The following is a 27,811-nucleotide window of genomic DNA, read 5'->3' as shown; positions in this document are numbered from 1 at the left end:
GGCAACACTGACACTTAACTTTGAACTAGCGTTCAAATATTATATTAGGTATATTTTTTTATTTGTTAAAAATAAATGTATGCTTCGAGTAAAGGGAAGCAGATGAATAAAATTAGTCAATACTAAAGTGATCTGTAGTAAATATAATATCTAATATGCTTACATTTATAAGAAAATAATTCGATTTAAATTAAATGACGTTGATTTTATATTATGGGTCAAGTCGCATTTATAAATTCCATAATCACTTACCATGTAGTATCTAAAATTACGACGTCGCGTTAAAATAGAAAAAAATATCTCAAACTGGTCGTCATTAATTCTTCGATCATGTACAACTTTTTTAATCTGTATATTTATTGAACGCTGGTACAATGTTGGACTACACGTTGCTTATTTTTTTAATTCCATGTATTGTCATTGTGACATGTCACTTCATTATGGTACTGTCAAGAAGTTGTCATTCTGAGTATTTTTGAGTCTGTTAGAAATACCTAACATTGGTGCAATGGCTTCTATAAATATGAATTTATTAAATTTAATAATATTAAGTATATTAGTGCATGTTAATACACAACAGGTGCATAGACGTTTTGAATACAAATATTCGTTCAAACCACCGTATTTAGCGCAAAAGGATGGTTCAGTTCCTTTCTGGGAATATGGTGGCAGTAAGTATAACCTTTTTTTCATTGTTAGAAATACTTCTCTTGTTAGAATTACTTCTAAATCTACCGCTTACATATTAAACTTGTAGTTCCCTTCGAGTTACATTGAATTTATGTTATAAAAATAGAAATAATAGCAAAAAACTGTTTGTTTTTACCGATTTATCGGCCTGACAGCGACACGTCAGTGAAAATCTGTCAAGTTAGAGAGGGACGTGTATACATGAAATCCTATTGTTAGAACGAGACAAAAGAAAGTTGTCGAAAATCGTGTTTTGTGGTTCCACGACGGCAGCAGTTTGATTTGAAACGCACGAAATTACAACAATACCCCAATATGTACTGATACATACTTCACATTATTGCATTTGCAATTGTTATGATTCAGTCCTGTCATATTTTTTTTTTCACGATTGCAGTACCTATGTTACATGTAAAAAAATCTGAAGTTAATAAAGACAAGTTCATTGACCAATAGTTATTTGCACAGAAAACTGCTTCTAAGTTGAAGAAAGTATGTGTTCATTCACATTATTGTTACTGTGTATTATCACTAATTTATTTCTTTAATTTTATATTATATATTTTATTGTATATGTATTGATATTATGTGTGTGTATATATTATTATTATTTATGTTTATTCATTCCATCTTGCGCCATCCACCACCTTCTGTATTTTTTTCTCATCTACCCAAAAGGTTGTCTGGAAGAAATTGCTTAAGCGATAAGACTGACTTTTGTACCTAGATAATATGAATATTGTTTTGTTTTCTAAGGTATTCCGTTTAGCGTGCAATAAAGAGTCAAAATCGGTCCTGCCATTTCAAACATTAGCCAGAACAAACAGACAGACAAAAATCAAAAATATATATTTTGGCGTATGTACCGTATTTATATTCATATGCATGTGGTAATAAACGATTATATCAATATTACAAACAGACACTCCAATTTTATTGATATGTATAGACTACAACTAATAAATATGTTCCAACATGTATTAAGCTAAAAGTATCAACTCTCTTTCAAAGAATGAAATAAAATAATTCAAATTACCTCTAAAAATCCAAAATAATATGCATCCCATTGTATTTATTTGTTTTGCACCTTAGTGCCCAATCTTACTCCAATATACATATTTTTAAATACAAGTGGAATGGCAAACAAACTGACAACCAATTTGATGGAAACTGTGACTGTTGCTTATAGAATAGAATAGAATAGAAAATCATTTATTTGAATAAACTTAATAGTCATAGTTATCATTCTTTTAATCTACCACTCATTCAGAAAGCAGTCTCATCACAAGAAGAATGAGCAAGAAACTTGTGTGTTGCTCTTTTAAATAATCATTGTAACTTTACATTTCCAATTGGAAACATTTATAACATTAAATAATATTAAGATAGATTTTGTAACGTAATTATAAATAAACAAACAGATTTTATCATGAGGAGGTTGCTTGTAAGATCTAGTATTTTTTTTATGGATGATAAAGTAATGGTGCACCCGCTTGTGCTAATGGTTTACACTGGCGAGGCGCCAGTGGAGGATGATGAGAGCATGAGGTCAGGTCAGTTAGCCCATAGTAACAAATCCACCAAGAATTTATCACGATGGTTTCCAGGGAGGAATCTGTCGAGGGTCAACCTGACATGGTACGTTGCTAGCAATAAGATCATCAGCCTAAATTACTAACAAGCTCCTTTCCCCCTGGTAAGAGCTAGTCTATACTCTATATATATAAATAAAATTGGAGTGTCTGTTTGTAATATTGAAATAACCGTTTTTTACTGCATGCATATGAATGTAAATATGATACATACACCAAATGAGCATTTTTTACAATTTTTGTCTATCTGTTTGTTCCGGCTAATCTCTGAAATGACTGGACCGATTTTGACAGGACATTTTTAAGCGGGTAGATATGATAAGGAGTAACTTAGGCTACTTTTATTTTAAAAAATAAAGTTGATTTCCACGCGGACGAAGTCGCGGGTGCAGCTACTATTGTATAAATGAAACAATAATTCTTTTACACCTTCATGCTAATTATAAAGACACTACATTTTAAAGTGGACTTTATTGTAATAGAAATACATTATTATATTCAATAACGGAAAAATTCGATGTTTATTTAAGCGTCTTAAAATGTGAAAACTGTAAAATTGAATATGGTACATAATGTGTGGTTTAAATGTATTGTATTTTATAGAAAATAGTCTTAATTTTGAAGCAGTAAAGTCCACTTTTCCTTGTATATTCATATGCTGATGGGTTTAAACATTGTGTTTTGTAAAAACCAATCCTAATTTTGTAGCAATAAAGTGTATTTTTCTTTGTATTTTCGTATACTGATGGTTTTAAACATTGTGTTTTGTAAAAAACAATCCTAATTTTGTAGCAGTAAAGTGTAGTTTTCTTTGTAGTTTCATACGCTGATGCATACCTGATGTTGCAAATTGTAACCTGAAATGATTATGCTTGTGTAAGCAATACAGCGAGGTTTCAAAACACATCACCTAATGTATCCACTAATGCTAATTTTAATTACAATGCATAATTGCTTTTTAAATATTTCATTGCTCCATTTTGTTGATTGATATAATATTTATAAAAAAAAAGTAATTCAATTGAGTTTCTTGCCAGTTCTTCTCAATTGGATCTATATACTGAACTGCAAAAATTTAAATTATAATTAAGCTGATGTAATAAAGAGTAACTTAGGTTACTCTCATTTTAGAAAAACAAAATTAAATACCACGTGAACGAAGTCGCGGGGACAGCTAGTATAAAATAAAGTCGCTGTCGCTGTCTGTCCCTATGTATGCTTAAATCTTTAAAACGCTACGGATTTTGAAGCGGTTTTTTTAATTGATAAAGTGATTCAAGAGGAAGTTTTATGTATGTAATACATGTACCCATGCGAAGCCGGCTCGAGTAGCTAGCGAATATATATTGTGCGGGATTCAAACCCGCGACCATCCGAAAGTACATAAGATACAGTGCACACTAAGGTTATCAATTATTGGGAAGTTTCAGAAATGATACGTCGATGCAGTAGTACTTTTATTTTATTCCTTTTTCAAATTACACTCCACATAAATTGCGTCGTTGTACATTCACGTCTGGTCGTCTCGGTCGCCTCGAACAGAGTGAGAGCAGCCCGCTCCCTCCTTGTTCCCGGCCTCTTTATCTCTATTCCTATTGGTGGCGGCATAATCGTGACGTCACCAACATCACGTGACTCACTATGGCTTTAAATGAATGAAATGTAAATAAGAAATTAGTCAACCGAGTGTTCTTTATGTATTGAAGCTAACTCAATAATTATGTAAAACCAATAAACAAAAATATGTTACAGTGGTACATAATTATTGAGCTACCATAAAGCCAGATAACGGTTGTAAAATATCCATAAACCGCCACTATCTAATCTGTTTGACCGTCTGTATCAAATTTCGGATTATATACAACGGAAGATATGTACGTGCTTGACTTCCTACTTTTACCGATTTTCATGAGTACATTCAAATTTATTCATACGTAGAAATTCTAGAAAAAATTGTAGAAACCCTGGCAGGGTCGCCATATAAGGGTGGTGAAAAGAAAGGTCAGCGTTTTTTGTTTGAAGTGGATCTGAAATAGAAATAATCTTTATTCAAATAAACTCATTACACGCACTTTTGAATAGTCATATTTTGATTCTACCACTCATTCGGAATCCAGATTCATCACAAGAAGAATGAGGAAGAGGAGAGGAAACTTGTGTGTTGCTCTTTTTAATAGATGTTTTTTTATATAAATAATTACAGTATAACAAGTAAGAGGCATGCGATAATCAACATAGAAATCGCTACGCACTCATTATTAGTGTAATCAGATAATATTGTCAGTGCTATGGATTTTAAGTTTTTCTATAAAAACATTATTATCGTTAACGAATTCTTCAATTTTATAGTAAGCTTTGTTGCAAAGTAGTTAACGAAACGACGAACTACGATTGTTAGTAATGTGGATTAATTAATTACTTAATGGACCCATTGCTAGCAATGTCAGGTTGACCTCCATGGGAACCATCGTGATAAATTCATGGTGAATTTGTCATGATGTGCTAACTGGCCTGACTTGAGTGCAATGATGGCTGGCTCATCCGTCATACTCGTGAACGGGTGCTGCTTGTGGGGACTGGTCTGTTCAGGTGGCGAACACTGATTAGATTTTTTGATTTTTTTATATAGCATATGCTGATGGTCACTCTATTCTCCCAAATTTGAATTTAAATGAAATATTATTATTGTAAATATGTACAATATTAAAAAATACGAGCTGAGTTTCTTGTCAGTTCTTCTCATCTCGAAATCATACCGAACTGACGGTAGATTTGACATATCATAAGGGTCTGTAATAGACCTACATGAATAAAGATATTTTGAATTTGAATTCATGCTCAACACTGGGGCACCAGTGGAGGATGATAGGATGAGCTTGAGGGCAGCCAATTTGCACATCTTGACAAATTCTCCAAGAAATTCTTGGAGAATTCGTCACGATGGTTTCCAGGGGGAACCGCGTGGTGATTAACCCGACATGGTACATTACTAGCAATGGGGACATAACTGAACATTACTTTTACAAACCCCTTATCCTCCTTAGAACTGTTTTTTTTTAATGGATGATGATGAAATGGTGCACTCGCCTGCGCTAACGGTTTACGCTGGCGGGGCACCAGTGGAGGATGATAAGATGAGCATGAGGTCAGGGTAGTTAGCTCATCGCGACAAATTCACCAAGAGTTTATCACGATAGTTTCCAGGGGGAACCGCGTGGAGGTCAACATGACATGGTACATTGCTAGCAATAGGGTCACCAGTCCACATTACTAATAATCCCCTTCACACGCTAGCAATGGTTTTTTTATGGTTAATAATGGAATGTTTTACCTGCCTGCGTTAATGGTACACGCTGGCAGGACACCAGTGGAGGATGATAAGATGAGGTCAGGTCAGTTAGCACATCGAGACAAATTCACCAGGAATAACGATGGTTTCCAGGGGAAAACACGTGGATAACTCGACATGGTACATTGCTAGACTAGGCTTTTTTTTTTTTAGAGGATGATAATGGAATGGTGCAACCGCCTGCGCTAACGGTTTACGCTGGCGGGGCACCAGTGAAGGATGATAAGATGAACATGAAGTCAGGTCAGTTAGCACATCATGAGAAATTCAGCAAGAATTTATCAAGATGGTTTCCAGGTCCACGTGGAGGTCGACCTGACATGGTACATTGCTAGCAATGGGATCATTAGTCCACATTACTAACAATCCCCGTCCCCCCGCTAGACTAGGGTTACTAGATCCTATTATTAGCAACTCCTCCCCCTCACCACCCCTTGCACTCCCATTGACATGTCCAACTGTTCACCAGATGCGATAGCGTCAGGAGAGAGCGTCCGCCTGGCGCCCTCCCTCCGCAGCCAGAAGGGAGCGATATGGACGAAGCAGCCCATCAACTTCGACTGGTGGGAGGTGGACGTGATGTTCAAGGTCACCGGCCGCGGCAGGATCGGCGCCGACGGTCTGGTGAGTCACGGCAGTAATATATACGTGTCATCATTGCATAGTATAAAACAAAGTCGCTGTCGCTGTCCGTCCCTATGTATGCTTAAATCTTTAAAACTACGCAACGGATTTTGAAGCGGTTTTTTTTAATAGAGAGAGTGATTCAAGATGTAGCTTTATATGTACACTTGAGTGATGTAGTTAAATAAATAAATATTATTGTCTAATTGTCATATTAAACTATAATGTCTGGAAGCAATTCTTTTTGTTACTATTAATTCTATATTGATGTCTTGTTATTTAGACATTTATTTAATTATTTCCTTTTCGTGGTAAGAAATAGAAATAATCTTTATTCAAATAAACTCATTAAAAGCACTTTTGAATAGTCATATTTTGATTCTACCACTCATTCGGAACGCAGACTCATCACAAGAAGAATGAGCAAGAAACTTGTGTGTTGCTCTTTTTAATAGATGTTTTTTTATATAAATAATTACAGCATAACAAGTAAGAGGCATGCGATAATCAATATAGAAGTCGCTACGCACTCATTATTAGTGTAATCAGATAATATTGTCAGTGCTATGGATTTAAAGTTTTTCTATAAAAACATTATTATCGTTAACTAATTCTTCAATTTTATAGTAAGCTTTTTTGCAAAGGAACTATTTTATTTGACATTTAAATCTTTTTTCTGGCAGATTTATAACAGACTCTGGTATTTTATTGTAAAACCTTACGCAATTGCCATAAAACGAATTACTAACTTTAGCCAAACGACATTTAGGTAAAATCAGTTTGTTATTGTTACGTAAGCTTTTATTGGTGCAATCACTAACTCTTTTGAAACTGTCTATATTCATTCTGGCATAGATGATATTTTCATAAATGTATTGAAGAGCATGTAGTGAGGATATATGATTCCTTAAAACACTCTCGCAATGACTCCCTGGAACAAATACCATAATTTTTTTATCTATCTATCTAATATTACGAATGCTTATGGGCGGTAATCATTTACCATTAGGTGTCCTATGGTCGATTCGTTTATAAAAAAGTGTATGGTATTTTGCAGGCGTTCTGGTACACCACCCAGCGTGGTGAGTACACGGGTGAGGTGTTCGGTTCCTCGGACCGGTGGAACGGGCTGGCCATCATCTTCGACTCGTTCGACAATGACAATAAGCACAACAACCCGTACATCATGGCGGTGGTCAACGACGGCACCAAGGTCTTCGACCACAAGAGGTGAGGATTCTTATTTTTTACTAGCTGTACCCGTGACTTCGTTCCCGTGGAATTTAACTTTATTTTTCTAAAATAAAAACTAGCCTAAATTACTCCTTATTATATCAGCTACCTTCCAAAAAAAAAGTCCCATCAAAATCGGTCCAGCCATTGCAGAGATTAGCCAGAACAAACAGACAGACAGACAAAAATTGTAGAAAAATGTTATTTTGGTGTACCTATTTATATTCATATGCATGTAGTAAAAAACGTTTATTTTAGTATTACAAACAGAAACTCCAATTTTATTTATATGTATAGATAACACTGGTCGCCTAGAGTCAAAATTCATTCATAATTGACTTAAATTATAAGTGTGCTAAACTACTAGGCCACCGAGGCTGCCGAATACCATGAAAAAGAAATGTATGTTTGTACTGTGCGAGGAATCGAACCCGCGATCACCTGAATGTAAAACGCTGTGCGAAACCGCCACACCACTTAGGTCGTATGATATTCGACCATGAAAAAAAATGTATAATTATTCATGTAATGTTTGTACTGTACGATCATCGAACCCCCGACCATCAAAATGCAAGGCGGATTTCGAAATCGGCACCCCAATTAGGCCGTCGAAAAAAAAAAGTATAATTATTCATGTAATGTTTGTACTGTACGAGCATCGAACCCCCGACCATCAGAATGTAAAGCGCTGTGCGAAACCACAACACCAATGAGGCCGTCGATTACTTAATCTCATCTGGCTCATCCGTCATACTCGTGAACGAGTGCTGCTTGTAGGGACTGGTCTGCTCTTATCACTACGACTGATTTAATCTTATTGCATGATTATATTTGACCCAAAAAATTAGTGCTTGTTGGTAGTTTGTATTCACACGTTTCGACTTGTAAATGTAAACTTACAAGGATTATTTAAAAGAGCAACACACAAGTTTCTTGCTCGTTCTTCTTGTGATGAGACAGCTTTCCGAACGAGTGGTAGATAAAAAACAAATTGTTATGACTATTCAAAAGTGCTTAAATTAAGTTTATTTGAATAAATGATTTTCTATTTCTATTTCTATTTAAAAAAAAAAATTTTTACAGTGACGGCTCCACGCAGCTGTTGTCCGGCTGCCTGCGTGACTTCCGCAACAAACCATTCCCGACGCGTGCCCGTGTGGAGTACTATCACAACACGCTCACAGTCTACTTCCACAACGGTGAGCACAGCAGCCTTTACACGCACACTCTTGCACGTGCAAATTGCCTTACACGCTGGTGAGTGCGCGTGTAAATACCTGCCTTTAGTACATCGTCCAATTCAAACTGGGATCGCAATTAGTTTGAAGCTCTAGCGGTGCCGTGAGACTAAAGTCGTATCTGTCATTCGGGAGCTGGCCTTCAGCCGCTCCATAAGTCCTTCCTTTGGTTTAGAGTGCTATCTGCACTCGCTCCTAGCGTCCGGTGAAGCTGTAAAAGTCAGCTGCGGCCAACAGTAAATACCTGTAATGCATGCATGTAAATACCTGCCTTTACACGTATACTCTTGCACGTGCAAATCGCCTTACACGCAGGAGAGTGTGCGTGTAAATACCTGCCTTTACTCCCCCGTCCAATTCAAACTGGGATCGAAATTACGGCCTGAGCCGAGGTTTGAAGCTCTAGCGGTGCCGTCAGACTAAAGTCGTATCTGTCATTCGGGAGTTGGCCTTCAGCCGCTCCATAAGTCCTTCCTTTGTTGGAATTACCCTTAAATAAATTCAAAATATCTATTAAATCATATTTACTGAGCAAAGCCTATTACTCACTAAACGATTACTTGAATGACGAGCGTGCATGGCAATAGTTGTTCATGCACTGATTTTCATTTAATGTTAGACATAGACGCCTATGTAAATATACATTGTAAATAAACTGGCTTTAAAAAAAAATCGATTGAGTTTCTTGCTAGTTCTTCTCAATTGGATCTATATACCGAACTGGACGGTAATGAAAAAAATTAAAATTAGAATGTAAAAATTTGACGTTCATAAGCGACTAAAATGTTCTACATGAATAAATGATTTTTGAATTTGAATTTGGTTTAGAGTGCTATCTGCACTCGCCCCCTATCGTTCAGTGAAGCTGTAAAACCAGCTACGCGTAACAGTAAATACCTGTAATGCATGCATGTAAATACCTGCTTTTACACTGACACTCTTGCACGTGCAAATAGAGTTTTACACGAGAAAGAGTGTGTAAATACCTGCCTTTACAATTACACTCTTTCACGTGCACATAGACTTTAACACGGAAACACTTAGATGGTGGAATGAACTTCCTGCCGAGGTTTTCCCACGAGACTACAGCATGGGGTTTTTCAAGAAGGGTATATTGAGGTTTCTTAAGTGTCGGCAACGCGCATGTGACACACCTGGTGCTTCAGGCGTCCATAGGCTATGGTAACCATTTACCATCAGATGGACCGTATGCTTGATTGCCACCATCGTAGTATAAAAACCCTCTTATCAAAGCGTTCGTGGCCCTGGTCCCCACCAACATGCTGCCCACCTTAATGAAGGAGGACTACTGGCCGAAGGGGGTGGTCTATCGGCGCTACCGTGGCAGATTGCCGTCGTCAGTGCCGTGACCATAGAGACAATTGTATTTACATATTTTATTATTATTTCTTATGTATGTTAGTTTATAAGGTATTTATAATATGGGCCATGAAGCCTGAATTAAATAAAATGGATTAGGGCAACATTGAAATATAATCTTTCTAACATCATAATGCAGGTATGACCAACAACGAGGCGGACTACGAGCTGTGCTTCCGCGCTGAGAACGTGGTGTTACCGCGGGGAGGTTACTTCGGGATATCAGCGGCGACCGGTGGCCTGGCCGACGATCATGACGTCATACACCTACTCACTACGTCACTGCACACCGCTCAACAAGGTTACACTTTTTTTTTATTGAGCTTGTTAATACTCATAGTAACATCGCCCATACAGCTATAACCCCTCTGATCGATCTCCCGTCCAATTCAAACGGGGATCGAAATTACAACGGCATGTACCAAGGTTCGAAACCCCAGCGGTGCCCTCAGACTAAAGTCGTATCCGTCAGGCGGGAGTTGTCCTTCAGCCGCTCCATAAGTCCTTCCTTTGGTTTGGAGTGCCATCTGCACTCGCCCCCTATCGTCCGGTGAAGCTGTAAAGGCCAGCTCCGGACAACAGCATTAGAGTAGTCCGAAAAAAAACAGCTACAATATTCTGTATCTGTGGCGCATAATGTTTGCGCGGGAAAACTAAAAGACAACAAAATGGGTTCTTCTCCAGTCGTACTCCTGATTCCTAATTATTTTATACTATTCTACATCATTATATATTATATATACATACACATAGTATAAAACAAAGTCACTGTCGCTGTCTGTCCCTATATATGCCTAAATCTTTAAAACTACGCAACGGATTTTGAAGCGGTTTTGTTAATAGATGAGTGATTCAAGAGGAAGGTTTATATGTATAATACATGTACATCCGTGCGAAGTCGGGGCGAGTAGCTAGTAACGTTATATGTCTGCAATTTACTTTTATTGTAATATATACTTTTAAATACAGCAAAATGAATATAAATACATCTTCTAGTATCATACTAATTATTATTATCATTCTAATGTATGATCATGGAATGGTGCACCCGCCTGCGCTAACGGTATACGCTGGCGGGGCACCAGTGGAGGATGATAAGATGAACATGAGGTCAGGTCAGTTAGCCCATCGTGGTAAATTCACAAAGATTTTATCACGATTTCCAAGGGGAGCCACGTGGAGGTCAACCTGACATGGTACATTGCTAATAATGGAGTTAGCACACCGCGTTTCTTCCGACGGTCGCGGGTTCGATTCCTCGCACAATTAAGCATTTATATTCATAAGAATAATTGTTTGTATCTGTCTTATTTTCTAAAAAAGTATTTATTTCAGTTGTCTAGTATATCACAAACTCTGCTTAGCGTGGGACTAGATGGCGCTATGTGAATTGTTCTGAGATATTATTATTAAACTAATGCTGGGGGTAAATGAACAGGTGGACAGCAGATCAGCTCGGATGAACAGCAGAAGCTGTCGCAGGAGTACCAGGAGTACCAGAAGAAGCTGGAGCAACAGAAGGAGGAGTACAGGAAGGAGCATCCTGATGAGGTACAGGACACAGCTTTTGATATTCAATTCGATAAACTTGTGTGTTGTTCTTTTAAATAATGTTGTTCAAAAAACTTTTTTAAGAATATTGTGCGAATACAAACTGCCACAAGCAAAGTTGACTTAAATAGTTACTTGAATAACAAAATAAATCAGTCCTAGTTATTAGAATAGAATAGAATAGAATAGAAAATCATTTATTCAAATAAACTTAATTTAAGCACTTTTGAATAGTCATAACAATTTGTTTTTTATCTACCGCTCGTTCGGAAAGCTGTCTCATCACAAGAAGAACGAGCAAGAAACTTGCGTGTTGCTCTTTTAAATAATACTTGTAAGTTTACATTTACAAGTCGAAACGTGTGAATACAAACTACCAACAAGCACTAATTTTTGGGTCAAATATAAATATGCAATAAGATTAAATCAGTCGTAGTGATAAGAGCAGACCAGTCCCTACAAGCAGCACTCGTTCACGAGTATGACGGATGAGCCAGCCATCACTGCGCTCGACCATATTTTAGGGAGCCCATTGACCCGGCCCACCACGCCGCCACATGTCTGGACATTTTAGTGAGCATGACTACTCATTCCACACGACCACGTCACAGCTACAAAAATTACTATATGATAGCGTAGCGGCTTTTGTATTGATTGCCGCATGCATCCTCATGTAAACATGAGGATGCATGCGGCAATCAATATAAAAGCCGCTACGCTATCATATATCAAGAAAGCAGTATGAAAATTAAAATTTAAAGAGGAGACCGGTCCTTATGAGCAGTACCTGTTCACGAGTATAACGGGAGAGTCAACCGTCTCCGTGCTGAACCGTACTGTAGGGACCCCAATGTCCCGCCACACCACCGCCTCTCTCGACATTTAAGTGAACACGAATAGAATAGAAAATCATTTATTCAAATAAACTTACATTGAAGCACTTTTGAATAGTCATCATATTTTTTAATCTACCGCTCATTCGGAAAGCTGTCTCATCACAATAAGAACGAGCAAGAAACTTGCGTGTTGCTCTTTTAAATAATTTTATTCTTACTTTTAAGTTTAAGTGTGTGAATACAAACTACCGATTAGCACTAATTCAATTAAATAATTAAAGAGAAAACATATTGAATGCACAACAACTGGTTAAACAGTTAATAAGAGGAAATCAGTCATAGTGATTAGAGCAGACCAGTCCCTACAAGTGGCACCCGTTCACGAGTATGACAGATGAGCCAGCCATCACTGCGCTCGACCATATTTTAGGGAGCCCAATGACCCGGCCGACCACGCCGCCAAAAGTCTGGACATTTTAGTGAGCATGACTACTCAAAACACCAGACCACGTCATAGCTACTTACAGTTGCCATCTTATAGATATTGTATTCACATTTTACATAAGGACTTTTATTGGCAGGTAGTTGATGTAATAAGGAGTAACTTAGGCTACTTTTATTTTAGAAAAATAAAATTTAATTCCACGCGGACGAGGTCGCAAGGTACTAATTAGTATTAAAACAAGGCAGTGATCCCCCGGTGACGTAGTGTTGTATTGTTGCAGGCTCGTGACAAAGAGGGCGAGTTCGAGGACTGGTTCGAGTCGGACGGACAACGCGAGCTGCGACAGATCTTCCAGGGGCAGGCGCAGATGCACGACGTGCTGCGAGATATGAACAAGAAGATTGACGAGGTAACCCAGGGTATTTTTTTTAAAGGATGATAATGTAAGGGTGCACCCGCCTGCGCTAACGGTTTACTCTGGCGGGGCACCAGTGGAGGATGATAAGATGAACATGAAGTCAGATCAGTTAGCCCAACGTGACAAATTCACACGGAATATATCACGATGGTTTCCAGGGGGAACCGCGTGGAGGTCAACCTGACATGGTACATTGCTAGTAATGGGGTCATTAGTCCACATTACTAACAATAACCTTTCCCCCTATTGTTAGGTGTTTGTAACACCTGTAGCTACTAAATCCTGCTACTAAATGAAGTAGGAAGCAGAAATAATATTATACTGAGATGGGTCCCCGGTCATTCAGATATTGAAGGCAATGAGAATGCCGACCATCTGGCAAAGTTAGGGGCAAAAACCGTCCAACAGGGCCCCGAACCCTTCTGTGGTGTGCCTCGTTGCCTAAAACTGGGACATTTCAAATTAATAACCAAACGAGAAGCACTGAATCACTGGCAAGAAATGCCAGGATTAACACATTCAAAAGACCTAATATCGGGCTTCTCGACCAAATACTCCAATAGACTACTGCTATTGAGTAAAAACAACATATGCATGATGACTAGGGCCCTCACAGGACAATGCAAATTAAATAAGCTTATGGCTAAACTAGGCCTATGCACGACAAGTATCTGCAGATTCTGCCAAACTGAAGAGGAAACGCCGCTTCACATCCTATGTGGTTGTAGCCCACTCATGCATAAACGAAATATCTCCTTTGGAAAGTTTACACTCTTAGTCTTCTGAGATAAAAACTACCGCTCCTAAGAATATCCTTCAATTCTTGTCCCTGACGGGTCTAGGTAGCGAGAGAGCACAATAGATCTATGTAGGTCGCAGTGCTACAGGTGCTACACATCTGACAATAGCCCAAACAATCCAATAAAGAAAAAAAAACACCTGTAGCACTGCGACCTACATAGATCTATTGTGCTCGCTCTATACCCCTAGTGGTGCCCTCACACTTAAGTCGTATCCGTCAGGCAGGAGTTGGCCTTCAGCCGCTCCATAAGTCCTTCCTTTGGTTTGGAGTGCCATCTGCACTCGCCCCTAACGTCCGGTGAAGCTGTAAAGGCCAGCTACGGCCAACAGCATTAGAGTAGTCCGAAAGCTCTATTTCAGAGTTCGCTGCCTAGACCCGTCAGGGACAAGAATTGAAGGATATTCTTAGGAGCGATGGTTTTTATCTCCTCAGGATAGAGTGTACTTTCCAAAGGACATATTTTGGGGCTACAACCACATAGTATGTGTAGTGGCGTTTCCTCTTCAGTTTGGCAAAATCTGCAGATTTTTTATATGCATAGGCCTAGTTTTGACATATGTTTGATTAGTATAACCTGGGGTAATATTCGTGGGGAATACGACTAGAGGTCGCGGGTTCGATTCAATATTCTTATTATTGCTCCCAAGCTGATAATTGAATTTATTGATAGCTTGGGAACAATCTTAAGAATATCGAATCGAACCCGCGACCTCTAGTCGTATTCCCCGTAGGGTTGGCAATGCTTAAGATTCTGTTTCAGACCTGACCAGACATTAGCTATGGTAACCATTTACCATCAGATGGGCCGTATATTTGATTGTTACCATCATAGTATAAAAAATATGTTTAACAGATTCAGCGTGAAAAAGAAACACGTTTTTGCGATTTCTTTTTTCTCAAATATGGTTTGTGCAATTCTATTTGAACCTTTTGTAGATTATTGAGCCTACTTTTGACAATGTTGTGTAATTTTTTCACGTAGAAATATTGAAGCATAAGCCGGTAATAGAGCTTCCCCCGGAACGTCTTAGGAAAAAACAATTTGTGTGTTCACCATAACTCGGCCGGAAATTATCTGAAAATGAACCAAAACCATGAAAATTAATTAAATTATAATCAAATCTTACCTTAATTTAATTGATATATATTTTTTTTTTCCATTTAAACATTATTGGCGGCCATTTAAAGTGTGAAAATTGATGGTGTCTGTGTGTACAGGTGATCGGCAAGCAGATGAACTCCCTGTCGATGTTGACGGCCGTGTACAGTCACGCGCAGGGCTCCGGACTGCAGGCGCAGCCCCCGCAGGCTGGACAAGCTCCCCCGCCAGTATGTATACACTACACTGATATCAAATGAAATCAAAAATTATTTATTCATGTAGGACCTTTTAGCCACTTATGAACGTAATTTTTTTTGTATTAATATTTTTCCCTACCATCCAGTTAAGTATACAGATTCAATTGAGAAGAACTGGCAAGAAACTGAATTAAATTGTTTTTTTTTTACTACTAACACTGATTTTTTTTAGGTTTAGTTGGCCTTCTCATTATCCTCCCGCCTGCACTGATGGTTTACCCCGGCGGGGCACCAGTGGAGGATGATAAGATGAGCATGAAATCAGGCCAGTTAACACAGCTTGGCTTAGCTTCCAGGGGAACCGCGTGGATATCAACCTGATATGGTTACATAGGAATAATCCATATTACTAACAATTCCTTTAAAAAAACAATGTAAAATGTGAACTTACAAGGATTGTTTAAAAGAGCAACACACAAGTTTCTTGCTTATTCTTCTTGTGATGAGACAGCTTTCCGAATAAGCGGTAGATTTTAAAAAATGTTGACTATTCAATAGAATAGAATAGAATAGAAAATCATTTATTCAAATAAACTTAATTTAAGCACTTTTGAATAGTCATAACAATTTGTTTTTTATCTACCACTCGTTCGGAAAGCTGTCTCATCACAAGAAGAACGAGCAAGAAACTTGTGTGTTGCTCTTTTAAATAATCCTTGTAAGTTTACATTTACAAGTCGAAACGTGTGAATACAAACTACCAACAAGCACTAATTTTTTGGGTCAAATATAATCATGCAATAAGATTAAATCAGTCGTAGTGATAAGAGCAGACCAGTCCCTACAAGCAGCACTCGTTCACGAGTATGACGGATGAGCCAGCCATCACTGCGCTCGACCATATTTTAGGGAGCCCATTGACCCGGCCCACCACGCCGCCACATGTCTGGACATTTTAGTGAGCATGACTACTCATTCCACACGACCACGTCACAGCTACAAAAATTACTATATGGTAGTTACAGTATTCGCACTTTACATAAGGATGCATGCGGCAATCAATACAAAAGCCGCTACGCTATCATATATCAAGAAAGCAGTATGAAAATTAAAATTATAACGTTGTCCGCAAATAAACTTATTCTTGCTATATATTGCTATCATCTATAAATTCATCTATCTTATAATAGGCTTTTTTACATAACATTTGTTTAATATAAGATTTGAATTGCCTCTCTGTAAGATTTAGCGTAGACTCTGGCAGTTTATTATAGAATCTTACGCAATTACCATAAAATGAATTACTAACTTTGTGTAGACGGCATTTAGGTAAAATTAGCTTATTTTTATTGCGTAAGTTTCTAATTGTACAGTCTTTAAGTTTCTTGAAACTATCTAAGTTTTTCCTTGTATACATAATATTTTCATAAATGTACTGTGAGGCAACGGTGAGGATATTTGATTGTTTAAAGCATTGACGTAATGACTCTCTAGAACCCATACCATAAATAGAACGTATGGCTCTCTTTTGTAAAATAAATATAGTATTTATATCGGCAGCTTTACCCCATAGCAGTATGCCATATGACATAATGCTATGGAAATAACTAAAATATACAAGTTTTGCCGTCGCCACGTCTGTTAATTGCCTTATCCTTCTAATTGCATAAGCAGCAGAACTAAGTCTACTGGCTAATTTTGAAATATGGGGCCCCCATTGTAACTTCGAGTCCACTGTTATTCCTAAAAAAACTGTATCATTAACAAAATTTACTATTTCATCATTAAGTAATAGCTGCGTATTTACTTGTTTTACATTAGGCAGCGTGAATTTAATGCACTTAGTTTTGTTGGAGTTCAATAATAGATTATTACATGTGAACCAATTTAGTATAGCAGAGATAGCATAATTTACATCGTCTAATTGATTACATTGGCGACCAATTTTAAACACTAACGAAGTATCATCCGCAAATAACACTATATCTGCAACTTTCTCTACCATGTAGGGAAGGTCATTTATATAAATTAAAAAGAGAAATGGGCCTAATATTGAACCTTGAGGAACGCCCATTTTTATATTAGTTCCCTTAGACTTTACACCATCAATATCTACAGTTTGCACCCTATTCTCTAGATAAGTTTTCATTAGACTTAGGTCATTATCTCTAATACCATAATATTTGAGCTTGTACAAAAGTGTTTCATGATCTACGCAATCAAACGCCTTCGACAAGTCACAAAAAACGCCGAGAGCATCCTGTGAGTTTTCCCATGATTCGAATATATGTGTAATATATTCGAATTCGAATATGTGTGTGTGCAGTGAAACCATATTGCTGACTGTGAAGCAGTCCGTTATCCCTGAAGTATTTTAACATTTGGTTAAACATAATCTTTTCAAATACTTTACTTAGAACTGGCAAAATAGAAATTGGTCTATAGTTGCCTAGCTCAAATCTATCTCCAGATTTAAAGAGTGGAATTAATTTGCTAAATTTCATTAATTGAGGAAACACGCCATTATCAACACATTTATTGAAAATAGTAGCTAGATAAGGAGCAACAATATCTATGAATGAACTAACTACTTTAACTGACATGTCCCAGAGATCTTCCGTATTTTTTAAATTTAACTGTTTGAATATTTTTATGACATGAAAAGGGCTGACATGTGAAAATTTAAATGTTAAAGAGCAAGGGCTGACATTAGCCTCCAGTAATGTTTTTGCTCGAATTGGAGATGAGTCTAGAGAAGATGTAATATCAATCGGAATATTAGCAAAAAAATCTTGAAAAATATGAACTATATCTTTTGTTGCTGTTATTAACTTATTGTCATAATTTAATGAGAATTGATTGCAGGCTTTTTCAGACCGTCCAGTTTCTTTGTTTATAATTCCCCAGATGGTCTTAATTTTGTCAGAGGACTGATTAATTTGTTTATTTATAAAATTAGATTTAGCTGCAATACAAACTTGTTTGAAAATTTTAGAGTAATTTCTCACATAAGTCGTAAATTTGTCATCAAATCTATATTTTTTTTGATCATATAAATCAAATAAAATGTTTCTACTTTTAAGTATTCCTACTGTTGCCCATTCTGTAAATTTAGATTTAACACAATATTCTCTTTTCTTGAAAATATTCTGGTATTCTTTTGACAAAAGACTAATTAACTTGGTGTAAAGAATATCAGGATTATTAAGACTGACAGATTGTAACTCTAAGTCTAATTTATATTTAACCGTGCTTTTGTATTTATTAATATTGTAAGCATTTATTTGTCTTTTTGATCTTTTATTATTGGTATTTTTTTTTAGTCTGATTACTAAACTTAACAACTTGACCACAGTGATCCGAAGGAAGTTTATTTATTATTAATTTTTCAATATACTCACAGTTACAAAAAACATTGTCAAGACAAGTAGCAGTCGTAGCGGTTACACGAGTGGGTTCCTGAAAGACATTACCCAAATTAAAAGACTGAAATAAACTAATAATTTTTGTACATGTGGGTGTATCACAAAGAATATCAACATTAAAATCACCACACACAATGATTTTTTTACTGCTATTAAATACTTTTTTTAATATATCCTCCATCACCTCTTCAAATACATTATAATCACTATTAGGAGGCCTATAAACACATATAAGTATATAATTATCTAGTTCTATACATGAGATTTCTGTACAACACTCAATAGAAAGTCTAACAATGTCAGCACGTTCCTTTACTTTAATATTATTTCTTGCAATTATCATAGACCCACCTCTGTTAACTGACTTTCTATTGAAGCAGCTGACAACATTATAATTATTTAAACTGAACATCATATTGCTTTCTTTAAGCCAATGTTCAGTGAAACAGATAATGTCAATATTGTATTTTTCCAAAAATAATTGTATAATTAATTCACTGCCGGGAAAACTTTGTATGTTCTGATGAACAATTACCAATTCTAATTGCTTTCCCTTTGTCTTTGTTAGCAGTTTAAATCTGCAGTCAAATTACTTATATCACTATTTAAACAAAAATTAATAGAATCATTTGTTATGTCACAATTTTTATATTGAAGTTTACCATGTAAACTGTTCATGAAGTCAATATTATAAGCCACTAAAGTGGCTATTTTATTCTTAGAAGATTTAGAAAGATACATTGTATCTTTTGTCAAATAAAAATCACTAATAAAACTATTAGTGTCAAAAAATGTAAAAACGTCACTATGACGACATGTCAATGTATGTAATAAATTATTAAGGTAATGTACCTTATTGTTAATTTTTTTATAATAATGGCTACTTGTATAAGGTAGAGCGCACAATACAATCTTATATACATTCAATTGTAACAAATATTGAATACCTTTAATTATATCCTGTCTATTTAATTTAATACTATTACCAAAAAATAACACAACTGTGGTCATTTTATTCATTTTAGTAGATTTAATTTTGTTAATAATTTGTGCAAATGATGCCCCTGGCATACAGTAATTTAATACATCACCCTTAAGATGATACTTCAATATAGACCCAAAATTACAGCCTATTCTGTCAGAAAACACCATTGTGCTACTTTTAGGATTATAGTCACTGACACAAATCCCCTGAACTTCATTTATCTGCACAGTTGAAACTGAATTATTATTTGGCAAAGTTGAATGATCACATGTACAATGTTTCGTTAACGACTCAAAACGGTCAGCATTGTATTTACTGACATCAATCAAATCATCCATTGCTAAAATATGCTCCTGGATTTGTTTTTGTGAGATAGTATACTTGTTATTTAAATCATGAAGCGATGATTCTAAACTCTTTATTTTTGAAGTTAGGTAACTTGTATCCATGTCATATAACTTTTGGCTTTCCACTAGTTTATTATTATACTTATTAATATAATCATGCAATTTTAAATTGTTTAAACTAGTTTTTTTCAGCAACTGACCATTTTTGGAACGTTTATATAATATACTCCGAGTCTTAGTTATAAACTTTTTTAATTTTAAATATTTTTTTAATTTATTATGACTCAACATACATATGTTATTATTATAGTTGCCCTGTGATGTGTCGCTAGTAAGGTCAATCACAACTGGATGGCTGCATGGAACTGAAGTAGAAGGAGGCATACAGTCGACACTAATAAGCTCCTCATATAAATTACTAATCTCATTACTTTGTTGAGATTCAAATTTTGTGTCAAGATCATTAATTTTAAGATATGCCTGCTTTAACTCAAGCTCCAACTCAGTGATACGCCTCAAGGCTTGCTCATGTGTATCACTACATTGGTGAAAGCTACTTAATAGTTCTTGAAGCTGATCCCGCTGCTCAATAACTTCCCGATGACTATTATAAAGTTCTGACAATTCAGATTTTAATTGTGTATTTTTATTTATAATTATTAAAATTTCATCTTCACTCTCTTCTCTCTCCCTGATCAACTTGTCACTGAGATCTTTGGACGCCTGAAGTTCTTGTAGGGCCACTTTAAGCTTCATCTCTGTCTGCCGCGCAGTTGTGGAACGGGTAGATAGTGACATTATTAAGAATATAAATAGTTACTTGGGAGAGTGAAGTGAGCTATTTCTAAAAGAAGCTAAGTATTACAACGAGAACAGCAGCTGAACCTTACTATACAGTTTAAGTGTTAAAATTGTGTATAAATTCTCCTAGGTATATTATATACAAGTTATATTTGATAAATTGATAATCTAAATAAACGTTTTAACTGAATAACGAAATAAATGTAGATAAATTGTGCTCTTTCCCTTTAAATTAAAATAATACAAAATATAAAAAGACTTACAATTAAATTAGTGGGTATTTTTTCCTTCGACGTATGCAACAACCGAACTTCACTATAATTATTATTAATTTAACTTAATATGAATATTTTATGTAAAACTTGCAATGATTATGAGTTGCTTGGGATAAAACCAACAATAAATTGCAAAATAATTTTGAATAAAACTTAGTTGTTCACGAACAGTTTGACAGATGGCCGGTACACTATATGTAATGTCGATTTTTGCAAGTAATACACCACTAAACTGTACACAAACAACAATCGACACTAATTACACTATTAGATCACTAATAACAATATTGAAATTATAATATTTTTATGATAAACAATTAAAATTTATTTATTATTACGGCCAGCTGAAAATGACAATTCTCGTCGGTGTTGCCAGTCGAAAAAAAAAAAAAAAAATTCAAAAGTGCTTAAATTAAGTTTATTTGAATAAATTATTTTTAGAATAGAATAGAAAATCAATTATTTACTTACATTGAAGCACTTTTGAATAGTCATCACATTTTTTTAATCTACCGCTCATTCGGAAAGCTGTCTCATCACAAGAAGAACGAGCAAGAAACTTCTGTGTTGCTCTTTTAAATAATTTGATTCTTACTTTACAATTTAAGTTTAAGTGTAATACAAACTACCGATTAGCACTAATTCAATTAAATAATCAAATAGAAAAAATATTAAATACACAACAACTGGTTAAACAATTAATAAGAGGAAATCAGTCATAGTGATTAGAGAATACCAGTCCCTACAAGCAGCACCCGTTCACGAGTATGACGGATGAGCCACCCATCACTGCGCTCGACCACATTTTAGGTAGAGCCCAATGACCCGACCCACCAAATTACAATATGTCATTACTAAATTTATTATATTGATGTCTATAGTCTGAACTATGTCAGTGAGAAAATTATATATCTCATTTCAGATTCCGTCCCTGCCAATCGGCCGCCACGACTGGGACGCGCTGGTGGCCAACAACCAGATCATGATCAACACGGTCGCAGAACTCAAGTCAGTGCATCACTCATTTCTTCTTCTTCTCTTCTTCCTCTCTTCTTCTTCATCTTCTTCACGTCTATAACACTAGATGGGGTAGTCAGATCCATTTTGATGTATCACTTGACATAGTCATGTTTGTATTAGTATTTTCTCGATAGTATAGCGGATTAGCGCCTTACTTCCGACGGTAGCGGGTTCGATTCCTCGCACTGCGCAAATATTAGTATTCATGATTTTTATAGGTCTGGATGTTTTATATTATGGATATTATAATAATTTATTTATTTGTTTATTTAATTTATTTATTTGCTTGCTACATGGTAGTTTCGGATCTAATTATAACTATTATAACTAATAAAAGTACATGACATGCAGCAACCCTTAGAGGTATGCAAATATTCAAATTAAATCATATTCAATTTAATATAAAATTATGTCATTACATTACGAATACCCACAAATATATTTAAATATCTATATTAATTCATTAATGTCAATATTTGTAGTTATTAATAAATATTATATAATGACATCTATTTTGCATGTAAAATAATCTTTCACTGAGTAAAAACACTTATTTATCACTTATTTATTTATAAAAACAATTATTTAAGTATATCTATAAGTTGTCTAGTACCCATAATATAAGCTCTGCTTAGTTTGGGACTAGATGGCGCTGTGTGAAATCTTGGAGATTGCCGTTATTATTATCTTAAATCTAAGATCTCGATTTGTTTTTGTTTGTTATTGAGTTTTACATTACCGGAGAAATAATCAGAAATATTAATTTACACATAGTTTTCACAAAAAAATAGGTGATCGATTACATTAGTGATGACTCTCCTGCGATGGAAACACCGAAAACAAAATGCATCCAATTTAGTTCAAATATATCTAGCGAAATGTGGACACATCAAGCGTTGACTTCACAACGACATAGAGAGCTGAAATGTCTCTGAATAGCTCATCTGAGCTACAGTAGTATCCTAGTAAATTGTACTTTTGTGTAACTGTAAAATGCACCGTATTACGTTTGCAGAGGGTTCATAATCGAGGTGGCTCGTAAATCGGACTCATTATTAGCGGCCGGCGGCAGTGGAGGCGGTACAGCCATCAACCCTCAGTTCCTGAACGAGATGAGAGACTCCATCAACCAGGTCAAGCAGACCGTCGCAGGGGTCGCGCAGAGGTGGGTGGCATTTTTATTATTTATTTATTCTTTATTGCACTTAAAAATTATACAATTTGGCGAGCTTAATGCCATAGAGCATATATTTATTGTAGGATTTATTTATTTATTCCTTTTCTCATTAAAGAGCTCACATGTAAAGGCAGCTATTTACATGCACACTCTATCCAGCATGAAAGACGATTCCCTCATTAAAGACCGTACGTGTAAAGCTAGTTATTTACATGCACACTCTATCCAACGTGAAAGGCTATTCCCTCATTAAAAACCGTACATGTAAAGACAGTTTTTTACATACACACTCTATTTAGCGTGAAAGACTATTCCTTCATTAAAGAGCTCACATGTAAAGGCAGCTATTTACATGCACACTCTATCCAGAGTGAAAGACGATTCCCTCATTAAAGAGCTCACATGTAAAGGCAGCTATTTACATGCACACACTATCCAGCATGAAAGACTATTCCCTCATTAAAGAGTTCACGTGTAAAGGCAGCTATTTATATACACATTGAATACCGAATCCCTCGTTAAAGAGTACGTGTAAAGGTATTGCTAGTTGGTGGTCTGCATTCGCATGTTTCGAATTGGAAATGTAAAGTTACAATTATTTAAAAGAGCAACACACAAGTTTCTTGCTCGTTCTTCTTGTGATGAGACAGCTTTCCGAATGAGCGGTAGATTGAAAGAATCATAACTATGACTATTCATTGGTCATTGGGCTCCCTAAAATATGGTCGAGCGCAGTGATGGCTGGCTCATCCGTCATACTCGTGAACGAGTGCTGCTCGTAGGGACTGGTCTGCTCTTATCACTACGACTGATTTAATCTTATTGTGTGCTTATATTTAACCCTAATAAATTAGTGCTGGTTGGTAGTTTGTATTCACACGTTTCGAATTGTATAATGTGAACTTACAAGGATTATTTAAAAGAGCAACACACAAGTTTCTTGCTCGTTCTTATGATGAGACAGCTTTCCGAATGAGCAGTAGATTAAAAAAAAATGGTTATAATTGTTCAAAAGTGCTTAAATTAAGTTTGTTTGAATAAAGAATATTTCTATATGTAAATGAATGTCCGTCCGTCAGGGTGGCGACGAGTCCGGGCGTGTCCGGGGCGCAGGTGTCGTGTCCGGACGTGTCGTGCGTGGGCTTCACGGGGCTGCTGCTGGTGGTCGCCGTCCAGCTGGTCATCATGCTACTATACAACTTGTACAAGTTAGTATACATTCTAAGTAATTGGAATAGACCTCTGGAATACCAGAGGACTGTGATGCCTCTTATCCTGTAATTTCATTGCCTAATCTGCACAGTATAAAAGAAACAGCTGCTTGGCGGCTGAAATATGTGAAACTAAGTGCTGGTTTGGCCAAATAATATACTTGTATGTTTCATATGATATCTAAATATATATAACTCAAAGGTGACTGACATAGTGATCTATCAACTCACAGCCCAAACCACCGGACGGATCGGGCTGAAATTTGGCATGCAGGTAGATGTTATGACGTAGGCATCCGCTAAGAAAGGATTTTGATTAATTTTATCCCAAAGAATAAAATAGGGGATGAAAGTTTGTATGAAACTTTGTCAATTTTAAACCGATCGGGCTGAGACTTTGCATGCATAAAGCTACTGTTATGAAAACAGCTAACGTAAAATTTTGAATTCAGCTGTCTTTAGTGGACTGTATTTACGACAATTGGATTTGAGCAAGATTGATAATTTGGAAGGCACTCACCTTGTACTGCGAGGATTGCCGGTTCGGTTTCAGCAAGGCTTCCCAGAACTCCGGGCTTGTCCGAACTTACCTTTTGAACGGGTTACCTGTTTACCGCCAAAACCGACAATAGGTGCTTTCCAGTATCAACTTGCGTTCCTTTATTATTTCGTTAAGAATATTTAGTTAAGAAATCTATATAAAATAATTTAGTTAAGAAATCTATATAAAATATCGACAATTACGACAATTACGACAGCGATTATCAGAACACTTTTTTCGACAACGACAAAAGGCGAAACGACTCCCACCCTCGTAATCTCTTTTTATTTTTTTACTTTTTTTTTATTATTTACGGCATTGGATATCGCGATAATGTTGCCGTGCGTATTATTGTGAATAGTGACCAGCTACTATGACTTAGGCATCCCCTAAGAAAGGATTTTTGGATCCCTAAGGGGATAAATTAACGCGGACAAAAGCTAGTAATTAATAAATTATTACAGTACAATGACGTGGTTACAAATGTGAATTTATATTGCGTGTGTGATACAACTAGTGTTGTGTCCACATCCTTTTACAACTAGTGACGTCTTATAGCTAAACTATCGATTATCATAACACTGAGGTACACTCGTAGGCCAGTTTTTTTTTTGTGGATGATAATGGAATGGTGCATTCGCCTGCGCTAACGGTTTACGCTGGCGGGGCACCAGTGGAGGATGATAAGATGACGTCAGGTCAGTTAGCACATCTTGGTAAATTCACTAGGAATTTATCACGATGGTTTCCAGGAGGAACCGCGTGGAGGTCGACCTAACATGGTACATTGCTAGGGGGATTCGCATTATAAACAATCCCCCCCCCCCTCAGTATGAACAGTCTATCTCGGTTATGCATCTATTTTATATTTATATATATATATTAAAAAGTTCAATGATTGACGATCTCGCTGGTCTAGCGGTTAAGTACACCGCCTTATTTCTGATAGTCGCGGATTCGATTCCTTGCACGATGCAAACATTTGTATTCATGTGTATGATTGACTGCGAACAGGGATGAATGAAAGAGAAAAACGTATTGCGCCGACCACAAATAAATGGGATAAGGAAGAAGCAGATGATGATGAGTATGATTGTTTGTATCAGTCTCGTTGTTTACTATGTATAATGTATGTATTTACGAAAAAAAATCTATGTAGGTATTTGTATCAGTTGTCTAGTTATGGGTATAACACAGCTTGCTTTTCAGCTAGCTTAACTTGGGTCTAGATGGCGCTGTGTTAATTGTCCTGAGATTATTATTATTATATTATATTACACTCTGTAAATGTAGTTACCTATTGGTGGTGGCGGTTCCCCCTGGAAACCATCGTGATAAATTCTTGGTGAATTTGGGCTAACTGACCTGACCTCATGCTCATCTTATCATCCTCCACTGGTGCCCCGCCAGCGTAAACCGTTAGCGCAGGCGGGTGCACCATTACATTATCATCTATAAAAAGACCCCACGGACCAAGGGTCACTGCACAGAATGCAAATGAATTTTGAGTTTGAATTTCACAATTAAAATTCCTTTTTTTTTTTTCAGAGAAAGAAAAGAAGCTCAAGCAAAGAAATTCTTCTGAGGTGTGATAGAGATAGGTATAGTCGTTACGCACTTGTTCCACATTGTCGCATACCTTACAGATCTCAAGAGTAGGGCTCAATTACAATATCAAATGCAGTTGTGTATAGGTCACTGTTTTTTTTTAATACAGATTATATATATATACGACGAGTCGGTGGTCTAGCGGTCTAGCACACCGCTTTACGACCGATGGTCGCGGGTTCGATTCCTCGCACGGCACAAACATTTGTATTCATGTTTGTATCGGTCTGGGTGTTTTCAATGTATAATATGTATGTATTTACAAAAAAAAATCTATGTATATGTATCAGTTGTCTAGTACCCATAACACAAGCTTTAGCTAGCTTAACTTGGGTCTAGATGGCGCTGTGTGAATTATCCTGAGATTATTATTATTATATTATATCACACTCTGAAAATGTAGTTACCTATAGGTGAGTGTTTTTTTTAATCGGTCGAGTACTTGTGTTATTTTTACATTAAAAACAAAGGATTTCTGCTCTTTTGTACTAAATAAGCACTATTTATATTGTTAACTGCGTCTGATGAATAATTTTATGGTAAAGTAGCTGTACCCGCGCAGCCCACGCAGACGAAGCCGCGAGAACAGCTAGTTTATCACAAAATTATTCGTGTTAAGACTCTGTTAACCATACAAATTAGTCTTTACCTCAAATTAGTCTGTCTTCTAAGGTCGGATTTCACCAAAGAAACTGATCGCGTTTAGTTCAAACTGAACGCCATTAAAATGTTTAAACGTGTTCAAAGCTTCATTTTTCATTTCACCACTACAAATTTCGCTAAACACGTTTATAAATTCTGAACGTCTGATTTCCTACAGTTAACTCTTTAAACGTATTTAAAGCAGCTGTCAGTTGTCAAACAGTCATCAATCAAATTTTTGACAATACAATATCGGGAATAAAAAGAAAATTGCCAGTAGTGTAAAAAAAAACCTCAATAAAATATTTTTTTACTAGTTAAT

At 36.3% G+C, this 27,811-nt stretch overlaps 1 protein-coding gene across 1 annotated transcript; it reads left to right on the top strand.

The window, feature by feature from the left end:
• The first annotated feature begins 457 nt into the window (after positions 1–457).
• On the top strand, positions 458–26,970 carry LOC131852300 (protein ERGIC-53). The gene is made up of 12 exons (XM_059202976.1): positions 458–671; positions 6,101–6,255; positions 7,313–7,485; positions 8,572–8,687; positions 10,246–10,407; positions 11,545–11,657; positions 13,219–13,347; positions 15,377–15,487; positions 22,213–22,298; positions 23,326–23,475; positions 24,567–24,695; positions 26,788–26,970. The coding sequence occupies exons 1-12, from the start codon at positions 509–511 to the stop codon at positions 26,822–26,824; spliced, it is 1,524 nt and encodes a 507-aa protein (XP_059058959.1). The 5' UTR covers positions 458–508; the 3' UTR covers positions 26,825–26,970.
• Positions 26,971–27,811: the final 841 nt, after the last annotated feature.

Source organism: Achroia grisella, unplaced genomic scaffold (genome assembly GCF_030625045.1).
Source record: "Achroia grisella isolate CSIRO2021 unplaced genomic scaffold, CSIRO_AGI_Agris_v1 utg841, whole genome shotgun sequence".
NCBI classification, from domain to species: domain Eukaryota; kingdom Metazoa; phylum Arthropoda; class Insecta; order Lepidoptera; family Pyralidae; genus Achroia; species Achroia grisella.
The sequence above is the reverse complement of the archived record's forward strand: the minus strand, read 5'-3'. Positions and strand labels throughout refer to the sequence as shown.